The 19,849-nt window shown below is 45.1% G+C and overlaps 1 protein-coding gene and 1 non-coding gene across 2 annotated transcripts; both read right to left on the bottom strand.

The window, feature by feature from the left end:
• Positions 1–1,552: 1,552 nt before the first annotated feature.
• On the bottom strand, positions 1,553–1,634 carry trnas-acu (transfer RNA serine (anticodon ACU)). Its single transcript has one exon. It is a non-coding gene; the product is annotated as a tRNA-Ser (tRNA).
• A 3,276-nt stretch (positions 1,635–4,910) lies between these two features.
• Positions 4,911–17,962, bottom strand: LOC115164202 (zinc finger protein 366). Its single transcript, XM_029716453.1, has 7 exons — positions 17,774–17,962; positions 12,774–13,817; positions 12,174–12,341; positions 10,977–11,127; positions 10,289–10,480; positions 6,788–6,962; positions 4,911–6,652 (listed from the first exon to the last, which is right to left on the bottom strand). The coding sequence occupies exons 2-7, from the start codon at positions 13,808–13,810 to the stop codon at positions 5,787–5,789; spliced, it is 2,589 nt and encodes an 862-aa protein (XP_029572313.1). The 5' UTR covers positions 13,811–13,817; positions 17,774–17,962; the 3' UTR covers positions 4,911–5,786.
• Between the last annotated feature and the right edge of the window lie 1,887 nt (positions 17,963–19,849).

The following is a 19,849-nucleotide window of genomic DNA, read 5'->3' as shown; positions in this document are numbered from 1 at the left end:
GTGTGGTTTTAGAGAGGAGGAAACGTGGCAGTTGGATGTTGCTGAGTCCCTGGGGGAACAGGAGATCTGAGTCTTACACTCTTCTACATTGTTATTAGTCTCTTAAGCAGACCTCCTAGTATGGGTGTCTCACTGGTTCTGCAGTCAACAATGGTACATCATTGCCTGGCCAATAAAGACAACTGTAAATTGGCCAAAGCTGAGACAGACTAGCACCCAATGCGAGACCTAAAATTCACTTTTCATTATCCTAGTGTTAAGTCATGTTTCTCTCTTATCATCAGGCATACAGTAGTTGCTATAGAAGGCACATTTGGATGTACACAGAAGATCAAAGGCAGTCATCATCAGGCCGTTCAGCCATATACGCAATGCTTTAGCAGAGTCATACAAAGAGATGGAGTTGACAAGACAGGAATGGACTACGGTCAGACTACTATACTCAACTCATTAGGCTTCATACCCCCCCAGTAAGCAAAATGAAGTATTTTCCAGGCGTTGAAAATACATATTCTCCAGACGTTGAAGTCAGATTCATCACTAACAGACATTGAAAATATGTATTTTGTTTGTCATTGATATTGTGGTTACATTTTCTACTGCACATACATTCCTACTGAAGTAAGCATTGTATAATAATAATATTTGTTATCCATTTAATATAGGAAAGAGGAGCCAACTGAGATTGCAATATATACTATTTATTATTGTCCTCATCTGTGACATGCACTTATGATAGCTTTCTCAAAAGCATTAAAACCAGCAACGATAATTTTCTAAGTAATACAATTTACAGAATAAACCAACAGGCCACTTCAACTACAATAACTTTCTCAGCAATGGTTACAGAAATAGTTTTTGTTGTTGCTATGACTGCGATATGTTGTTGTTAATCTACCTTAATTGAGTGCACTGACTGTAAATTGCTCTGGATAAGAGCGTCTGTGTCACGAATCCCACCGAAGGTGGCTCCCCTGCCTGTTCGGGCGGCGCTCGGCGGTCGTCGTCGCCGGCCTACTAGCCACCGCTGATCCCTTTTTCCTTTTCGGTTTGTATGGTCTTATTGTTTGCACCTGTTCCCTGTTGTGTTTCTTGATTTGTGTTTATTTAAGCTTGTTTAGCCCGCCCAGGTTTGTGCGGGATTATTTCGCTGTCGTGTTATTTTGGACGTGCTGGCTGACGCCTTATTTCTCTCTCTGGACCTTTTGCCCTGTGTTGGTCATTTATTTTACACGCCCTTCTGTTTTGGCGTGACCGGTTTGTGCCGGTGGAAATAAAGACGTTGTACTGACCCTCTGCTCTCTGCGCCTGACTCCAACCACCACTCCTAGTATCCCGTGACAGAATCTCACACCCATTATGGAGTCAGCAGTAGCAGCCACACCCCCCCTCTCCCATCGATGGGGGAACGGGTCCTCCATCATACTAGCATTCTCCACCAGATCGGTTCAGCCATGGATCAAATGATGGAGAGGATGGACCGATGGGAGAGGAGTGGCCTCCCTACCTCATCTCCAGCCTCCTCCCCCAGTACAGATTTTTTTGGGTTGCTCAACGAGGATAGGATTTGAACCCATGCGTGCAGAGCACAATGTATTAGTAATCCATCGCCTTAACCACTCGGCCACCTCATCCTGTACGGGTTAAAGAATGCTCCAGCCGTTTTTCAATCCTTTGTAGAGGAGATTCTCAGGGACCTGCACGGGCAGGGTGTGGTGGTGTATATTGATGACATCCTGATCTACTCCTCCACATGCGCCGCACATGTATCCCTGGGGCGCAAGGTGCTTGGGCGACTACTGGAGCATGACCTGTACGTTAAGGCTGAGAAATGTGTGTTTTCCAAATGAGCCGTTTCCTTCCTGGGTTATCGCATTTCCACCTCGGGGGTAGTGATGGAGTGTGACCGCGTTAAGGCCGTGCGTAATTGGCCGACTCCGACCACGGTAAAGGAGGTGCAGCGGTTCTTAGGGTTTGCCAATTACTACCGGAGGTTTATCCGGGGCTTTGGTCAGGTGGCTGCTCCCATTACCTCATTGCTGAAGGGGGGGCCGGCTCACTTGCGCTGGTCAGCAGAGGCGAACAGAGCTTTCAGTCGTCTGAAGGAGCTGTTTACCAACGCTCCCGTGCTGGCTCATCCGGACCCCTCTTTGGCGTGGTGAACGTGTCCGAGACTGGGGTGGGGGCCGTGCTATCACAGCGCTCGGGCACGTACCAAAACTCCGCCCTTGCGCTTTCTTTTCTAGGAAGCTCGGGACCGGGAGTTGTTAGCTGTAGTCAAAGCTCTGAAAGTGTGGAGACACTGGCTTGAGGGGGCTAAGCACCCTTTCCTCATCTGGACTGACCACTGTAATCTCGAGTACATCCGGGCAGCTAGGAGACTGAATCCGCGTCAGGCCAGGTGGGCCATGTTCTTTACCCGATTTCGTTTCACGATCTCCTATCGGCCAGGCTCCCTAAACACGAAGGCCGACGCGCTGTCCCGCCTATATGACACCGAGGAGCGGGCCATCGATCCAACTCCCATCCTCCCAGCGTCATGCTTGGTAGCACCGGTGGTGTGGGAGGTGGACGCGGAGATCGAGCGGACGTTACGGTTGGAACCTGCACCATCTCAGTGTCCAGCAGGTGCTCAGTACGTGCCGCTTGGTGTTCGTGATCGATTGATTCGATGGGCCCATAATCTTCCCTCTTCGGGTCACCCTGGGATCGAGAGGACAGTGCGGAGTCTTAGGGGAAAGTACTGGTGGCCCACATTGGCTAAGGACGTGAGGTTTTATGTCTCCTCTTGCTCGGTGTGCGCTCAGAGCAAGGCTCCTCGACACCTGCCTAGAGGGAAATTACAGCCCCTCCCCGTTCCACAGCGGCCGTGGTCGCACTTGTCTGTGGACTTTCTCACCGACCTTCCCACATCTCAGGGGAACACCACCATCCTGGTTGTTGTGGATCGGTTTTTGAAGTCCTGCCGTCTCATCCCATTGCCGGGTCTCCCTACGGCTCTACAGACTGCGGAGGCCCTGTTTACCCATGTCTTCCGGCACTACGGGGTGCCCGAGGACATCGTTTCTGATTGGGGTCCCCAGTTCACGTCCAGAGTTTGGAGGGCGTTCATGGAATGGTTGGGGGTCTCGGTCAGCCTGACCTCGGGTTTCTACCCCGAGAGTAATGGGCAGGTGGAGAGAGTGAACCAAGATGTGGGTAGGTTTCTGTGGTCGTATTGCCGGGACCGGCCCAGAGAATGGGCGAGGTACGTCCCATGGGCAGAGGTAGCCCAAAACTCCCTCCGTCACTCATCTACTAACATATCACCGTTCCAGTGCGTGTTGGGCTACCAGCCGGTCCTGGCTCCATGGCACCAGAGCCAGACCGAGGCTCCTGCGGTGGAGGAGTGGGTACAGCGCTCGAAGGACACGTGGAGAGCCGTCCAGGAATCATTAACGAAAGCGAGTGGACGGCAGAAGAAGAGCGCTGACCAGCACCGCAGTGAGGCCCCTGTGTTTGCACCAGGGGACCGGGTCTGGCTCTCGGCCCGAAACCTGCCCCTCCGCCAGCCCTGCCGGAAGCTGGGGCCGCAGTATGTAGGGCCGTTTAAAGTCCTGAGGAGGATAAACGAGGTGTGTTACCGGTTACAACTTCCTTCTTACTACCGTATTAACCCCTCATTTCATGTGTCTCTCCTCAGGCCGGTGGTGTCTGGTCCCCTGCAAGAAGGTGAGGTGCCGGAGGTCCCTCCACCCCCTCTGGACATTGGGGGGTCCCCGGCGTATACTATACGTGCCATTCTGGACTCCAGACGTCGGGTGGGGGGCCTGCAGTACCTCGTGGACTGGGAGGGGTACAACCTGGAGGAGAGGTGCTGGGTACCGGTGAAGGACATTTTGGACTCCTCACTTCTGAGGGACTTCCACCGCCTTCATGGGGATCGCCCTGCGCCTCGTCCTCCGGGTCGCCCTCGAGGCCGGTGGCGGCGCGCTGCGGGAGCCGCGCGTCGGGGGGGGGGGTACTGTCACGAATCGCACCGAAGGTGGCTCCCCTGCCTGTTCGGGCGGCGCTCGGCGGTCGTCGTTGCCGGCCTACTAGCCACCGCTGATCCCTTTTTCCTTTTCGGTTTGTATGGTCTTATTGTTTGCACCTGTTCCCCGTTTGTGTTTCTTGATTTGTGTTTATTTAAGCCTGTTTAGCCCGCCCAGGTTTGTGCGGGATTATTTCGCTGTCGTGTTATTTTGGACGTGCTGGCTGACGCCTTATTTCTCTCTCTGGACCTTTTGCCCTGTGTTTTGGGTTGGTCATTTATTTTACGCGCCCTTCTGTTTTGGCGTGACCGGTTTGTGCCGGAGGAAATAAAGACGTTGTACTGACCCTCTGCTCTCTGCACCTGACTCCAACCACCACTCCTAGTATCCCAGCACAGTCTGCTGAATGACCAAAATGTAAATGTAAAAAACAAACACTTCAAATCAAATCAAATTTTATTGGTCACATACAAATGGTTAGCAGATGTTATTGCGGGTATAGCTAAATGCTTGTGTTTCTAGCTCCAACAGTGCAGTAATATCTAACAAGTAATATCTAACAATTTCACAACAATACACACAATACACACAATCTCACAGAGCATGCTGGGTATTATTCTCATGAGCTCCGCCCCCAAACAAGTAAAAATCTGAACGAATCAAGGCTGGTCGAATTCTGAACGAATCATAGACATTTAGACTATGTTTCACAAGTTTGAACAGCACAGTACAGTACGGCACAGTTCAGTACAGTAGAGCATGATTGGTTCAGTACCGGACCTAATCTGAACCAATCATAGATGTCTATGTTTGAGCCAAATTAAGGTTGGTCCGGACCAGATCAAATCTGAACCAAGCATAGACATCTATAATCTCCCCTCCAAAAATTCTTAATTCTTCCAGCACTTTCATTAATTTCAAAGTCTCTCATTAGATGAGATTACTTTTGTTCGCTCATTATATCACACAACAAACAACATAATTTACAGACCTATTAAAGCTTCCAGTAGAAGAGCATTTGAAACTAGCATTAAAAAATAGAAATAATTGTTATCACATTGTAATCCCATGCTAATTAATTATAGATTGTCAAGTACTAGTTAAAAAGTAACAATTTAGAAAAAATATATTTTCAAAACAATTGAATTTTATTTACAGCACAATTTCACCCTGATTTCAAATAAGCTTTTCTTTAAGACACGTCTTTTCACATGCACATGTATTGTCCGTTCTACCAGCCTGAAATACATAACACTTCACAGCTTATTCGAGTGGCGTAGCGCAGTTTTGCGGGAGCCCCCGGCAAGGTCAGAGGAAGAGAAAAATGTGCAGTTTTATAGTTAATCGCATTCTATTTTACACATGTTGCCAATTGGGCTGTGAGAAAATGTTGCTATTTTCGAGCTTGATTCTTGAAAGATGTAAAATGCAACTAACTGGATTCAACTCCGTCAGACACCATAAAAGGCATTTCATTTTTACAATTATTGTCCAACAAGTGTTTAAAGGCCTTCATTGTTTAATTCTAACATTTGATTATTCAAATATGTCATACAAATTCCAAACTTATTTTTGTTTGGTTTTATAGGAATATTAAATGCTACAGGGTTAGTTTCGTTAGCAATTTGGCATGTTTTTCTAGATTTAAAACAACACTTATAAAGCAGTGGCTTATTCGAGTTACTACTCAATTCTCTCCCCACCCTTTTACAATAGCTCTCAACCCTCTTCTCTTCAGCACAGTAGCCTATTCACTACTCTTACTCCTCGTCACTACTCTGTAGAAGAGGATCTGTTACTATCGTTATAACTCCTTACACGTCTGTATTCTTCCCTGCTAAGATAACGTCTAAATTGCTTTCTCTGTTCTCCCTCTACCCTGCTCCCAGCTCTCACCAAATCCTCCTCTTCCTCCTCATCAGTCCCTATGGTTGTGGTTAAGACACCAGGGTCTGAGTGGTAGTCTTTTTCACATGGTTCAGGTGTGTCCATCATCTCCTCGCCTGGATCAGAATGGTACACCTGGTCACCTATCTCTAGCTGGTCAGACTGATACGACTGGCTACCTACCTCGGAATCTGAGTGGTACGTATGTTCACCTGTATTACCTGACTGTGGGTAACACAGCTTGCCACCTATGTGGTGTTCACCTGCCTCTGACTCCGTTTCATACATCTGGTCACCTAATTCCAGGTTAGGTTGGTACAGCTGGTCACCTAGCTCTGAGTCAGAGTCATACACCTGTCTACCTGTCACACACTGGTACAACTGCTTATCTGCATCACCTGGCTCTGAAACAGGCGGATAAACCTCGCCACCTGCCCCAGGCGGGTACACCTGTCCACTAGTCTCCATGTCCTGTCTATACATCTGTTTAGTTGTCTCAGACCTATACACCTGTCCCCCAGTGTGGTGTTGGTAGACCTCAGGGCTGTACTGGCTCCTCCTGTACAGGCTCTCCTCCTCATCCTCGTCCTGACAGGAGCTCCCCGGGACGCTCTCCCCGTCCGACTGGGAGAGGCGCAGGCAGGGCCGCGGCCGCCTGGGCTTCTGGGAGAGGTCAAAGGGCTCTTCCTGGCTGTAACGGGTCAGGAGGCCCAGAGGGGCCGACAGGCAGAAGCGCCCCTGCCGCCTGGACACTGAGGGACAGAGACTCATGTTATAAACTGACTGGCTGATTCTGATTTGGCTTCAGGGTAGGAATGTTGTAGGAAGTCTCAATGCAGGAAGGGAGGAGCCATATCATGAATTCCTCCATAGCCTTTAGTAATTACCTCTTGCATCCAGGCCCCTATCCATGATCCCATGTTTGACTTTCATGTGGCGGGTGAGATTTCCCTTCAGAGTGAACTTGCTGGGGCAGTAGAGGCACTTAAAGGGCCTACTGTCAGAGTGCAGGTGCATATGGCCCATCAGGTTATGCATTCTGTTGAACTCTTTCCCACACAGCTGAAAACAAGGAAAAACAAAAGAAAGCAGTCAAATGTGTGCTCACGGACGAACCAATAAGTATTAAAGAACAAACCGAATATGGAACAGATTTATTTTCGGCCTAAAAAGACTTCGTCAGGGTCCTAGGAAAGAATTGTACGTGCTTGAAAGCAGCAGACAGATACGTTGATAAACCAAAACCAAGATGTGGTAATTTTTCCTCAAATAAATAGTTAAATAGCAACTATTGAAATAGATTGTGTACACATTCCTTGATTACACTTTGTGAATTCCATTATTCCCCAAGCCACATCCTTGGCAATTCATGGTGTAGTAAACACCATTCAAGGGCAAAACTGCACGCCATGTAGTCTACAACTGTGCCCATTGATCAAACTTTCGTTTTTATCAAACAACTAATGTGTTAGATGACTAATCCTCTCTGCCCTCAGAGCTGTAACCGGAGCTGGACGTACTCATGAATGAATGTGCGCTCACACACACACACACACACACACACACACACACACACACACACACACACACACACACACACACACACACACACACACACACACACACACACACACACACACACACACACACACACACAGAGAGGAAGCTGAAGCGAGACAGGGCCAGAGGAGTAGGGCTGGGAAGGGCAACTCCTGCGCTGTCCTTCCTCTGCATTCTTTTTTATTAGGGTGGTCCTTTCCTTCAGGAGGAGAGAGGGACTGTAAACTGTCCAAGAGGACCGTGAGAAAACAGGAAGCGTTCCCTCCAGCAACAGAGAAAGCGAGATGAAATCTATTTGTGTGGCCCATTCTCCCGGGAGGCTGGGGGCCATTGTTAGAGAGGCAGTTTGTGCAGCGATATCCTTCCTATGGACGAGGATGGACCTCACTGCCAAATCCCCTCTCTATCTGCTATTTGCTCATCGTCTCAACCCTCCTACTGGAGAACAAGGTCACAGAGTGTGGAGTTGCTTCAGAGTGTCAGTTGGCTTCATTACTTTAAACGTGGTCCCACTTAACACAACAGAGACTTTATATTATAGTAATAACCCTACTATACCCTAACCCTTATTAGGGTATTATAATTTTTTTTAAAGGAACTCAGTCCGGCTTTAAACCTACTCTTGCAATTTCGAAATTGGGTAGTGCATCATCAGTTCCTCTTGTTATGTCAGTCATTGCATACCATAGAGAGCTATTTATAACTTGTCAGAAATGTCCAGATCAACTAGCCCATGTCAGCTAACGCTTTTTTATTTAGTTTTTTTAGCCCATAGATTTTGTAGTAATTTTTTGGTCAAATATCACATGAATACACATTACAGCCCTGAGGCCAAGTTAATAAACAGATCACTGAACATTTCGAATCCCACCGTACCTTCTCCGCTGTGCAATCCGGTTTCCGAGCCGGTCACGGGTGCACCTCAGCCACGCTCAAGGTACTAAATGATATCATAAACGCCATCGATAAAAGACAGTACTGTGCAGCCATCTTCATCGACCTGGCCAAGGCTTTCGACTCTGTCAATCACCGTATTCTTATCGGCACACTCAATAGCCTTGGTTTTTGTAATGACTGCCTCACCTGGTTCACCAACTACTTTACAGACAGAGTTCAGTGTGTCAAATTGGAGGGCCTGTTGTCCGAACCTCTGGCAGTCTCTATGGGGGTACCACAGGGTTCATTTCTCGGGCCGACTCTTTTCTCTGTATATATCAATGATGTCGCTCTTGCTGCGGGCGATTCCCTGATCCACCTCTACGCAGACGACCCCATTCTGTATACTTCTGGCCCTTCCTTGGACACTGTGCTAACAAACCTCCAAACGAGCTTCAATGCCATACAACACTCCTTCCGTGGCCTCCAACTGCTCTTAAACGCTAGTAAAACCAAATGCATGCTTTTCAACCGTTCGCTGCCCGCACCTGCCCGCCCGTCTAGCATCACCATCCTGGACGGTTCCGATCTAGAATATGTGGACAACTATAAATACCTAGGAGTCTGGTTAGACTGTAAACTCTCCTTCCAGACTCATATTAAACATCTCCAATCCAAAATCAAATCTAGAATCGGCTTTCTATTTCGCAACAAAGCCTCCTTCACTCACGCCGCCAAACTTACCCTAGTAAAACTGACTGTCCTACCGATCCTCGACTTTGGCGATGTCATCTACAAAATAGCTTCCATTACTCTACTCAGCAAACTGGATGCGATAAATGTGATAATTTAGGGGTTTTCCATTTTTTTTAAAACGCCACTCCTGAATAAGAAACAATGTAATTAACAACACCCACCCGTAGCACACGTTCCAGCAGGTATATCTCACTGATCATCCCCAAAGCCAACACCTCATTTGGCCGCCTTTCCTTCCAGTTCTCTGCTGCCAGTGACTGGAACGAATTGCAAAAATCGCTGAAGTTGGAGACTTTTATTTCCCTCACCAACTTTAAACATCAGCTACCTGAGCTGCTAACCGATCGCTGCAGCTGTACATAGTCCATCTGTAAATTGCCCTCCCAATCTACCTACCTCCTCCCCATACTGTTTTTATTTTATTTACTTTTCTGCTCTTTTGCACACCAGTATTTCTACTTGCACATCATCATATGCTCATTTATCACTCCGGTGTTAATCTGCTAAATTGTAATTATTCGCTCCTATGGCCTATTTATTGCCTACCTCCTCATGCCTGTTGCACACACTGTATATAGACTTTCTTTTTTTTCTACTGTGTCATTGGCTTGTTTATTGTTTATTCCATGTGTAACTCTGTGTTGTTGTCTGTGTCACACTGCTTTGCTTTATCTTGGCCAGGTCGCAGTTGTAAATGAGAACTTGTTCTCAACTAGCCTACCTGGTTAAATAAAGGTGAAATAAAAAATAAAAAAACAAATTAGACATGGCAAAATGTATAGAATTGCAAGAAAATTAGCTTTAAAACTGCTAAATGTTCTTTACACCCCATGACAAAGTGTGTAGTTTTGCATTAAATTACTTTTATACCTGCTAAATTCTCTCCACCAACAAGAGTGGTGTGAACAGTTGGGGGGGGGGGGGGGGGGTGATGTTCCCTAATCCTGGAAGGGGTGCCTCACGTGAAAAAGTTTGGGAACCCCTGCCAAAACACATGTTCAACCATCTGTGTTCAAGAGACCAAGCAGGTTAAATTGGTCAGAGATGTAAAAAGACATGCAAGGCATATAGCCAATTGTGGTACTACTGACATGCATCTACAAGATGGTATTATCTTCAGATACCCTGGCTTTAAAAGGAGTTGTTGCATGTGGCAATTAAAATGTCATAAGAACATTCCCCATCAGAACACTCACCTTGCATTTGTAGGGTTTGATGTCAGAGTGGACGATCATGTGGGCCTTGAGGGTCTGTTTCTGGACAAAGCTCTTGAAGCAGAGGTGGCACTGGTAGGCCCGGATGTTAGTATGGATCAGGATGTGACGCTTCATGTTGGCCAGAAGGGTGAACTCACGACCACAGATACGACACTTGTGCTCCTTCACCCCCTGATATATATAGAGAGATAAATAACCATCATCGTGGAACCTTTTCTAACGTCTTGACAAGCAAGTCCGTCAGGGACAAGCAAGACATCGCAGCAAGATGTTAGCATGACACCAAGAGAGTGGATGCCTTGTATCATTAAAACAATGCCTGAACATGCAGCTACTGTTACTGTAACAAGCACTCACATCTCTCTCTTAAGCCTCATTTGTCTGTTTTTGAGGATAGCTGCTCTTTGTCCTGGCTTCACCATGTGGTACTAAAATACTGTTTGAAGCAGAAACAATGATGTGCAATGATGCCCAGTAGAGTAAAAGTCATCATACTGTCATGAATATCCTATAGCAAATGAAAAACAATAACAACCAAAACCATTTCAAGTCGCCAAATGGAAAGGCTCCTGATGCAGGCAAAGTGTCCTGTCACCAATCAGCTGATACTGTCAACAGGCATAGTCTACCTTAACACCCACGGTATGAAGACCCCACCCAGCCTTACTTTATGTGTGAGTGTGTGCTGTTTGAGGTGATGGGACTGTATGAACTCCATGCCACACTCGCTGCAGATGTATGGCCGGATGTCTTTGTGCTTCATCATGTGGTTCTGCAGCTGACTGGGGTACTGGAAGCTCTTCTGGCACTCACTACACCTATACAGAAAACAGACATTCACTACACCTATACAGAAAACAGACATTCAATACACCTGGTCAGAAAACAGACATTCACTACACCTGGTCAGAAAACAAACATTCAATACACCTGGTCAGAAAACAGACATTCACTACACCTATACAGAAAACAGACATTCACTACACCTGGTCAGAAAACAGACATTCTCTACACCTGGTCAGAAAACAGACATTCACTACACCTGGTCAGAAAACAGACATTCAATACACCTGGTCAGAAAACAAACATTCACTACACCTGGTCAGAAAACAGACATTCACTACACCTGGTCAGAAAACAGACATTCACTACACCTGGTCAGAAAACAGACATTCACTACAACTGGTCAGAAAACAGACATTCACTACACCTGGTCAGAAAACAAATATTCACTAAGTCTAAACAGACACTCTAAAGTGGCCTGGATTTATCCAAAAAAGCTAAATCCTTCCACTACCTTGGGAGTCAACAGAAAGTTGCATGCATTAAATAACATGTTTAAATTCAAGTTCAAACTGAATGTGAAAGAGATATTCAGCCACTTGATGAAAATGGAGGTCCAGTCATAACTGTACTTCTTATTTATTAAAAGCTTACCCATTTCGGCGTTGGAGCCTTCATCGGAGCGTTTGCTTATACCAGAGACTGTATAACTGTATTATCATACTGTATTAGATGAATACAGTAGTAGACGTGTAGCCTTAGTTTTATAAGGACTTTTATTTTAGTGTTAGGTGTGGTAAGTCTTTTGAGTCTTTTGGGACTTTTACTTTGAAAGCGACATTATACCCAGAGGTACCTGCGCCTGCACGTGTTGGCAGAAATAGATGTCCCTGGCTGCTTGGTTGTCTTGGTCTGGAGACAACAAGTAATAATTTCCTGTTATAATCCGCATTACATTTTTTGCTGCCGAACCCACAACCAAAAATACGGGTAACAGACGTATGAGGTAATGTGTTTAAACCACTTTTTTTTTTTACATTTTCTGGTTTAAAACCCAGCTGGTGTTTCTGGGTATACGTACCTGTAGAGGGTGGGTCCTCTGTGGGCCGTCAGGTGTCTCTTGAGCTGGGCCAGAGTGGGGAAGTCTAGACCACACTCTACACATACGTTCTCCTGGCCCTTCTCATGCTTCAGCTCGTGGGCCCGCAGCTCACTGGGATAGGCAAAGCCCCTCCCACACACCCCACAACTGGAGAGGAGAGATGAATAGCATGTTACTGTCCCAATTGATTGTTTGTCTAGCAGAAAGTAGACACTAACTAATCAAGAGTAATGAATAGTCATATTTATAACTATTCCTGAACTTTAGTTTATCTTCTTAAAGGAAAATTCCACCCAAAAGCTATATTTTGGTATTTGTTTCATTTGTCCATTGTTGATACAGTCCCAACACATTTTGCATGTCTGCAATCACATTTTCATGAATACTGCCGGCATGATGCATTTTGCAACATAAGGGTGGAGTTTTCCTGTAAGTTTGAGTCAAAGACTGAAGGCATGTAATGTAAGGTCCTTGTTAATTAAATCATTTTTTTTGTTATCAACTCGACTAACAAAACAGTATCTCCTGGATGTGTGAAACGGAACAGACAGTCTAGACAAAGCTCATCCCAGTACTGACCTGTATGGCTTCACATCACTATGCTGCATCATGTGTCTCTTCAGGTGGCTGGTCTGGGTGAAGGCTTTGTGGCACACCTGGCACTTGTGTGGCCTTGTGCCCTGGTGGGTAAGAAGGTGGGTGTGCAGGTGGCTTAGCTGCTTGAACAGCTTCCCACACAGGTGGCAGCCGTGAGGCTTGATCCCGCTGTGGCCCAGGATGTGTGTGACCAGGTTATACTTGGAGGTGTATGACTTCTCACACATACGGCACTTCCAACGCTTCTGGTCTCCCCCTACATCTACGTAGTAGCTGTCGTCAATGTGGATGTTGAGACCTAGCTTCTCAGCGCTGGTCATCCCACCTCGGGGGCCTCCGTCTAGGCCACACCGACTAGGTCTGAGGGCCTCTCTGGGGTAGAAGGCTCCAGGAGGGAGGTGCATGACAGGCCCAGTCATGAAAAAGGGGAAGGGGAGGAGGCTGGGGTGGAGAGGGGGAAAGAATGGGGGAGGAGGGTGGTGCAGGAGGAGAGGAGAGGGAGGCCACAGAGGTGAGGGGCTGATTGGTTCCTGTTTCACCTGCACTGCGAGGCCCATAGGTGGATCATACCTGGACCGAGCCCTGCTGTGCAGCTGGAGCCGGGTCAGGTCGATCATACCTGGGATGGGCATGGGAGAGGGAGAGAGACGCGAATGAGAAGGGAGGGAGAACGGCAGGTGGGAGAGATCAACAGTCCTGGTGTTGCCTCGACGCTCCACCTCCTCCATGTCTCCAGGAGTGGGGGATTCGGAACCCTCCATTTTGAGTGGAGTTCTTTTGCGTTTTTGGGAGCCTTCCCTCTGGGTGTAATGAAAACCCTCAGAGCCCATAGGGCGATGGTGAGTCAGAGGGCTGAATGTGGTGCTGTAGGCCTCTCTGGTCGGGGAGAGGGAGCGTTTGGGGGGGTTCAGGTAGAGTGGAGATTGGCTCAGGTAAAGACTGGGATGAGAGACAGGTCTCAGGTCTTCCCTAAGAGGACTCCTCCTGTCTGGTCTGAAACCTTGGATGTCTGTGTCCATCGTTTACCTGCATGGGGAAATACAGAGAGGAAACCAGTTACTTATTTAAACTATTACAATATATTTATCATAAGAATGCTTCTTCGAGACCTGAAGAATAGGAAACAGCACTTAATCAAGAGTTATAGTGACACACCTACTGCACAGGTAGTAGTGACAACACAAATTGCTGTCCTCTGTTATACCTCTTTAATCTGTCACTTCTTTCATCCATCCTTTTTTATTTAACTAGGCAAGTCAGTTAAGAACAAATTATAATTTACAATGACAGCCTAGGAACAGTGGGTTAACTTCCTTGTTCAGGGGCAGAACGATAGATTTTTACCTTGGCAGCTCTGCGATTTGATCTAGCAACCTTCCAGTTACTGACCCAACACTCTAACCACTAGGCTACCTGCTGCCCCTCTGGAATTGGGAACTAACTTTTACCTCTCCCTCCTGCACACTTTACACTTCTCCTTCTCTATCTGCTCTGTTCATATTTTTGCACGGATGGGTGGAAGGTTACTTCTCCTTTTGTCCTCCGCTAGTGCTCTATATATGATATCTTACTGTGCTTTAGAGATCCACATGTTCCAAACAAATGGACAATTTGTAGGTCTGCATACCCCGTATTCTCTCTGAAGAACCAATCAACTACATACACTAAAGAGTAGCCTGTGTATGATCAGACTAATGTTGGAGTTTTTGTGGTTATGAACTGAAGACGGACAAATGAGATTAGCTGTGATAGAGTGAATCAGACAATGTGACGGGGAACTGTTCAACTTCTGCAGATCAGCTAAAAGAGGATGAGACAATACTGTTAATAATAAGGCTATTTATGTAATTACAGTGTGAGGGATGTTTCTGTGAACTGTTATCATTCTACAGCAGTGGGGGCTGCTGAGAGGAGGACGGCTCGTAATAATGGATGGAACGGAGCGAATGGAATGGCATCAAACACATGATACAGTGGTGGAAAAAGTACCCGATTGTCATACTTGAGTAAAAGTAAAGTCACCCAGTAAAATACAACATGAGTAAAAGTATTTGGATTTAAATTTACTTAAGTATCAAAAGTAAATGTAATTGCTAAAATATACTTAAGTATCAAAAGAAAAAGTAAAAGTATAAATAATTTTTTATTCCTTATAATAAGAAAACCAGACGGCACCATTTTCATGTTTTTATTTACGGATAGCCAGAGGCACGCTCCAACACTCAGACATAATTTACAAACGAAGCACGTGTTTGGTGAGTCCACCAGATCAAGGCAGTAGGGATAACCAAGGATGTTATCTGGATACAGTGAGGGAAAAAAGTATTTGATCCCCTGCTGATTTTGTATGTTTGCCCACTGACAAAGAAATGATCAGTCTATAATTTTAATGGTAGGTTTATCTGAACAGTGAGAGACAGAATAACAACAAAAAAAATCCAGAAAAACGCATGTCAAAAATGTTATAAAATGATTTGCATTTTAATGAGGGAAATAAGTATTTGTACTTGGTGGGAAAACCCTTTTTGGCAATCACAGAGGTCAGACGTTTCTTGTAGTTGGCCACCAGGTTTGCACACATCTCAGGAGGGATTTTGTCCCACTCCTCTTTGCAGATCTTCTCCAAGTCATTAAGGTTTCGAGGCTGACGTTTGGCAACTCAAACCTTCAGCTCCCTCCACAGATTTTCTATGGGATTAAGGTCTGGAGACTGGCTAGGCCACTCCAGGACCTTAATGTGCTTCTTCTTGAGCCACTCCTTTGTTGCCTTGGCCGTGTGTTTTCGGTCATTGTCATGCTGGAATACCCATCCACGACCCATTTTCAATGCCCTGGCTGAGGGAAGGAGGTTCTCACCCAAGATTTGACGTCCATCGTCCCTTTGATGCGATGAAGTTGTCCTGTCCCCTTAGCAGAAAAACACCCCCAAAGCATAATGTTTCCACCTCCATGTTTAAAGGTGGGGATGGTGTTCTTGGGGTCATAGACAGCATTCCTCCTCCTCCAAACACGGCGAGTTGAGTTGATGCCAAAGAGCTCCATTTTGGTCTCATCTGACCACAACACTTTCACCCAGTTGTCCTCTGAATCATTCAGATGTTCATTGGCAAACTTCAGACGGGCATGTATATGTATTCTTGAGCAGGGGTCACCTTGCGGGCGCTGCAGGATTTCAGTCCTTCACGGCGTAGTGTGTTACCAATTGTTTTCTTGGTGACTATGGTCCCAGCTGCCTTGAGATCATTGACAAGATCCTCCCGTGTAGTTCTGGGCTGATTCCTCACCGTTCTCATGATCATTGCAACTCCATGAGGTGAGATCTTGCATGGAGCCCCAGACCGAGGGAGATTGACAGTTCTTTTGTGTTTCTTCCATTTGCGAATAATCGCACCAACTGTTGTCACATTCTCACCAAGCTGCTTGGCGATGGTCTTGTAGCCCATTCCAGCCTTGTGTAGGTCTACAATCTTGTCCCTGACATCCTTGGAGAGCTCTTTGGTCTTGGCCATGGTGGAGAGTTTGGAATCTGATTGTAACGGTCGTCGTACATAGTGGACCAAGGCGCAGCGGGTCGAGTGCTCATAGTGACTTTTATTGAACACAAAATTAAACAAAACAATAAAACGAACAGGATTTCAGGCTACACACACACAGCTATGCAAACAACAACTTCCCACAAAGGGACAGGTGAAAACAGGCTACCTAAGTATGACTCTCAATCAGCAACAACGATGTACAGCTGTTCCTGATTGAGAGCCATACCAGGCCAACAAAGAAATACACAACATAGACAGAACATAGAAATACGAAATAAAGAACATAACCCAAAACCCCCGGAATACTCTAACCAAACACCCCTCTACATAAACACATATACTAACAAACCCCGAACCACATAAAACAAATACCCCCCTGCCACTTCCTGACCAAACTACAATAACGAATAACCCCTTTACTGGTCAGAACGTGACACTGATTGATTGATTGCTTCTGTGGACAGGTGTCTTTTATACAGGTAACAAGCTGAGATTAGGATCACTCCCTTTAAGAGTGTGCTCCTAATCTCAGCTCGTTACCTGTATAAAAGACACCTGGGAGCCAGAAATCTTTCTGATTGAGAGGGGGTCAAATACTTATTTCCCTCATTAAAATGCAAATCAATTTATAACATTTTTAACATATATTTTTATGGATTTTTTTGTTGTTATTATGACTCCTACCATTAAAATTATAGACTGATAATTTCTTTGTCAGTGGGCAAACATACAAAATCAGCAGGGGATCAAATACTTTTTTCCCTCACTGTAAGTGTAGAAATAGATCATATTCCTGTCCTACTAAGCATTCAAAATATACTTTTGGTTGTCAGGGAAAATGTATGGAGTAAAAAGTACATTATTTTCTTTAGGAATGTAGTAAGTAAAAGTAAAAGTAATCAAAAATATAAATAGTAAAGTAAAATACAGATACCCCAAAAAACGACTTAAGTAGTACTTAAAGTATTTTTACTTAAGTACTTTACACCACTAATTTGATACTATTTCACCTAGCTCCAGCCTTTACCACGAGCCAGTCCTCCCCAATTAAGGTTTCACCAACCGCCTGTGTTCTACAGAGCAAAACCAGTGAGATCTTCCAATGTTGATAGGGATAGGGAACGGGATGGTGATGGTCATCATAAAGGATAAAGATTAGATCACAAATCAATTCTTGTTCATAGAAAGACACAACAAATAGTCTACTCTAAGCTTCAATTTGTTATTGCGTTCAAGGTGTGAAAAGAATACCATGATGTGAAGTATACAACATTACAATACTATACACAGAACAAGGTACAATATGGAAAGACCCCTCTGTCGCTCTCCGTCTGTCTGCCATGCTAATTTGCATCCCCAGTGAATATAACACAACTCACACATTAAAATAAAAGCCCCTCCTCATCCCCCTAACATACCCTACCCTGTTGGATCTGAGGGACTCACCAGCTCAGTGTAGCTCTGCCTGTCTGTCCTCTCCTCTGTACTGTTGCAGTAGTGCAGTAGCTGTGTATTAGGCTGAGGTACCAGCTCCTGTACCTATCTCTCTGGCCACTGCTCCGCTCTCGCCCTGCTGCTGTCCTGACAATGAGCTACCCGTCCACGGACAGCATTTGAAGTGACTTAAGAAAGTGAACAGGAACAATCACTTTGTTCTCATTTTTCAGATGAGTACCTTCGGAGAGAAGGAAGGAAGGGAGGGGAGAGGAAGTCAACAAGCCTAGTGCCTTCCTGCAGAAAAATAAGGAAACCCTAGATAGACATCTTCATTTCTCTACAAAATAAGGATTTACACAGCTTTGGGGGTGACTGGATGAGGCTTGTTTTTAACAATTCAATAGTAGTACAACGTTGTATAAATATTGTGCATTCATTAAAAGGCGTGCAAGTCTAGGAGAGGAGTTTTAGACTGTCAACACCAACAGTTCTGGGAGTCACTTTCACATTTCTGCTTTTCCCATCCTGCAGGGTGGAACATAATACCACTGTACGTAGCTATGAATCTAAAACGAAATGTTAGTCTAAAATACATGTGAGAATGTCTAGATGCTTTTATAGTGAATATCACGTTTGTAACGGCAATGCCTGGCTTGATGAGACAGTGGATTGCGCAATCAGATGGAACAGAGTAAATAATGGCTTCAGGAAATGTGGAAAAAATGAATGCTGGAAAGACAATTTATGCTTATATGATTTAATTGAATTAGGAATCATATTTAGATTTGTGAAGCTGATGAATGCTCTTGGTTAGGTTATCATTTCTATTTAGAACGTTTCAGTGCCATGATGACATGACTTCAGGATTTCAAGTTGTATAGACACAAAACTAAATCAAAGTGAAGCTCTGTCTGTTTTGACATATTTTATATTAGGGTATCAATGTAATGACTGGGAATATTAGAGTATTTCAAGGTATCCCTTTGCTCACCTGCTTTACCCACTTGGGTGATTGGGAGGTGTTCTGCAGCATAAACAGAAGGGTTGAGTTTAATCATATTAGGACAGTGTAACATGTCGTGAGTCAATACAGCCACATGGCATTGGAGAACCTCACTGAACCATGGGAGAAGAGCTCAGTTGTTGAGCAATATGTCTGACTGGTAGTCTACCAGGTATTATACAACGGGTAGGTCTAATCCTGAACCCTGATTGGTTAAAAGCGCATTCCAGCCAGTGTCTATTCCACAAGTTACCAACTGCTAAATCTATGACGTTAAAATTCCTATTTACTCTGTTCCATCTGATTGCGCAATCCACTGTCTCATCAAGCCAGGCATTGCAGATACAAACTTGATATCCACTATAAAAAGCAACTAGACATTCTCACATTTATTTTAGACTACCATTTAGTTTTAGATTTGTATGAACCTTGCTGTCTCTCTTTCCGACATTTGCAACATTGTTTCAATATTCAAAATCGATCTCCAGCTGTCCCATAGTAATGAATGTGTCGGGGTCAGGAGTCGGGACGAGAAAGAGTGGCAGGCAGCATTTCTCAATCAGTCTAAGTCATGAATCAGCTGGCATCATTTTTATGGATTTATACAAAGAAATGTAAATTGAAAAAAGGTAAAACGAAACTAATTGTTGTTAGTTTGCAGTCTTTCCAGCTTCAGTTTGAAGTTATTGTGTTTCAATATTGAATTGTGATCTCCAAATCAAATCAAAGTTTATTTGTCACGTGCGCCGAATACAACAGGTGTAGACCTTACAGTGAAATGCTTACTTACAGGCTCTAACCAATAGTGCAAAAAAAGGTATTAGGTGAACAATAGGTAGGTAAAGAAATAAAACAACAGTAAAAAGACAGGCTATATACAGTAGCGAGGCTATAAATGTAGCGAGGCTACATACAGACACCGGTTAGTCAGGCTGATTGAGGTAGTATGTACATGTAGATATGGTTAAAGTGACTATGCATATATGATGAACAGAGAGTAGCAGTAGCGTAAAAGAGGGGTTGGCGGGTGGGGGTTGGAGGGGGCACACAATGCAAATAATCCGGGTAGCCATTTCATCTTA

The sequence above is a fragment of the Salmo trutta genome, chromosome 27 (assembly GCF_901001165.1).
Source record: "Salmo trutta chromosome 27, fSalTru1.1, whole genome shotgun sequence".
Lineage (NCBI taxonomy): Eukaryota > Metazoa > Chordata > Actinopteri > Salmoniformes > Salmonidae > Salmo > Salmo trutta.
The sequence above is the reverse complement of the archived record's forward strand: the minus strand, read 5'-3'. Positions and strand labels throughout refer to the sequence as shown.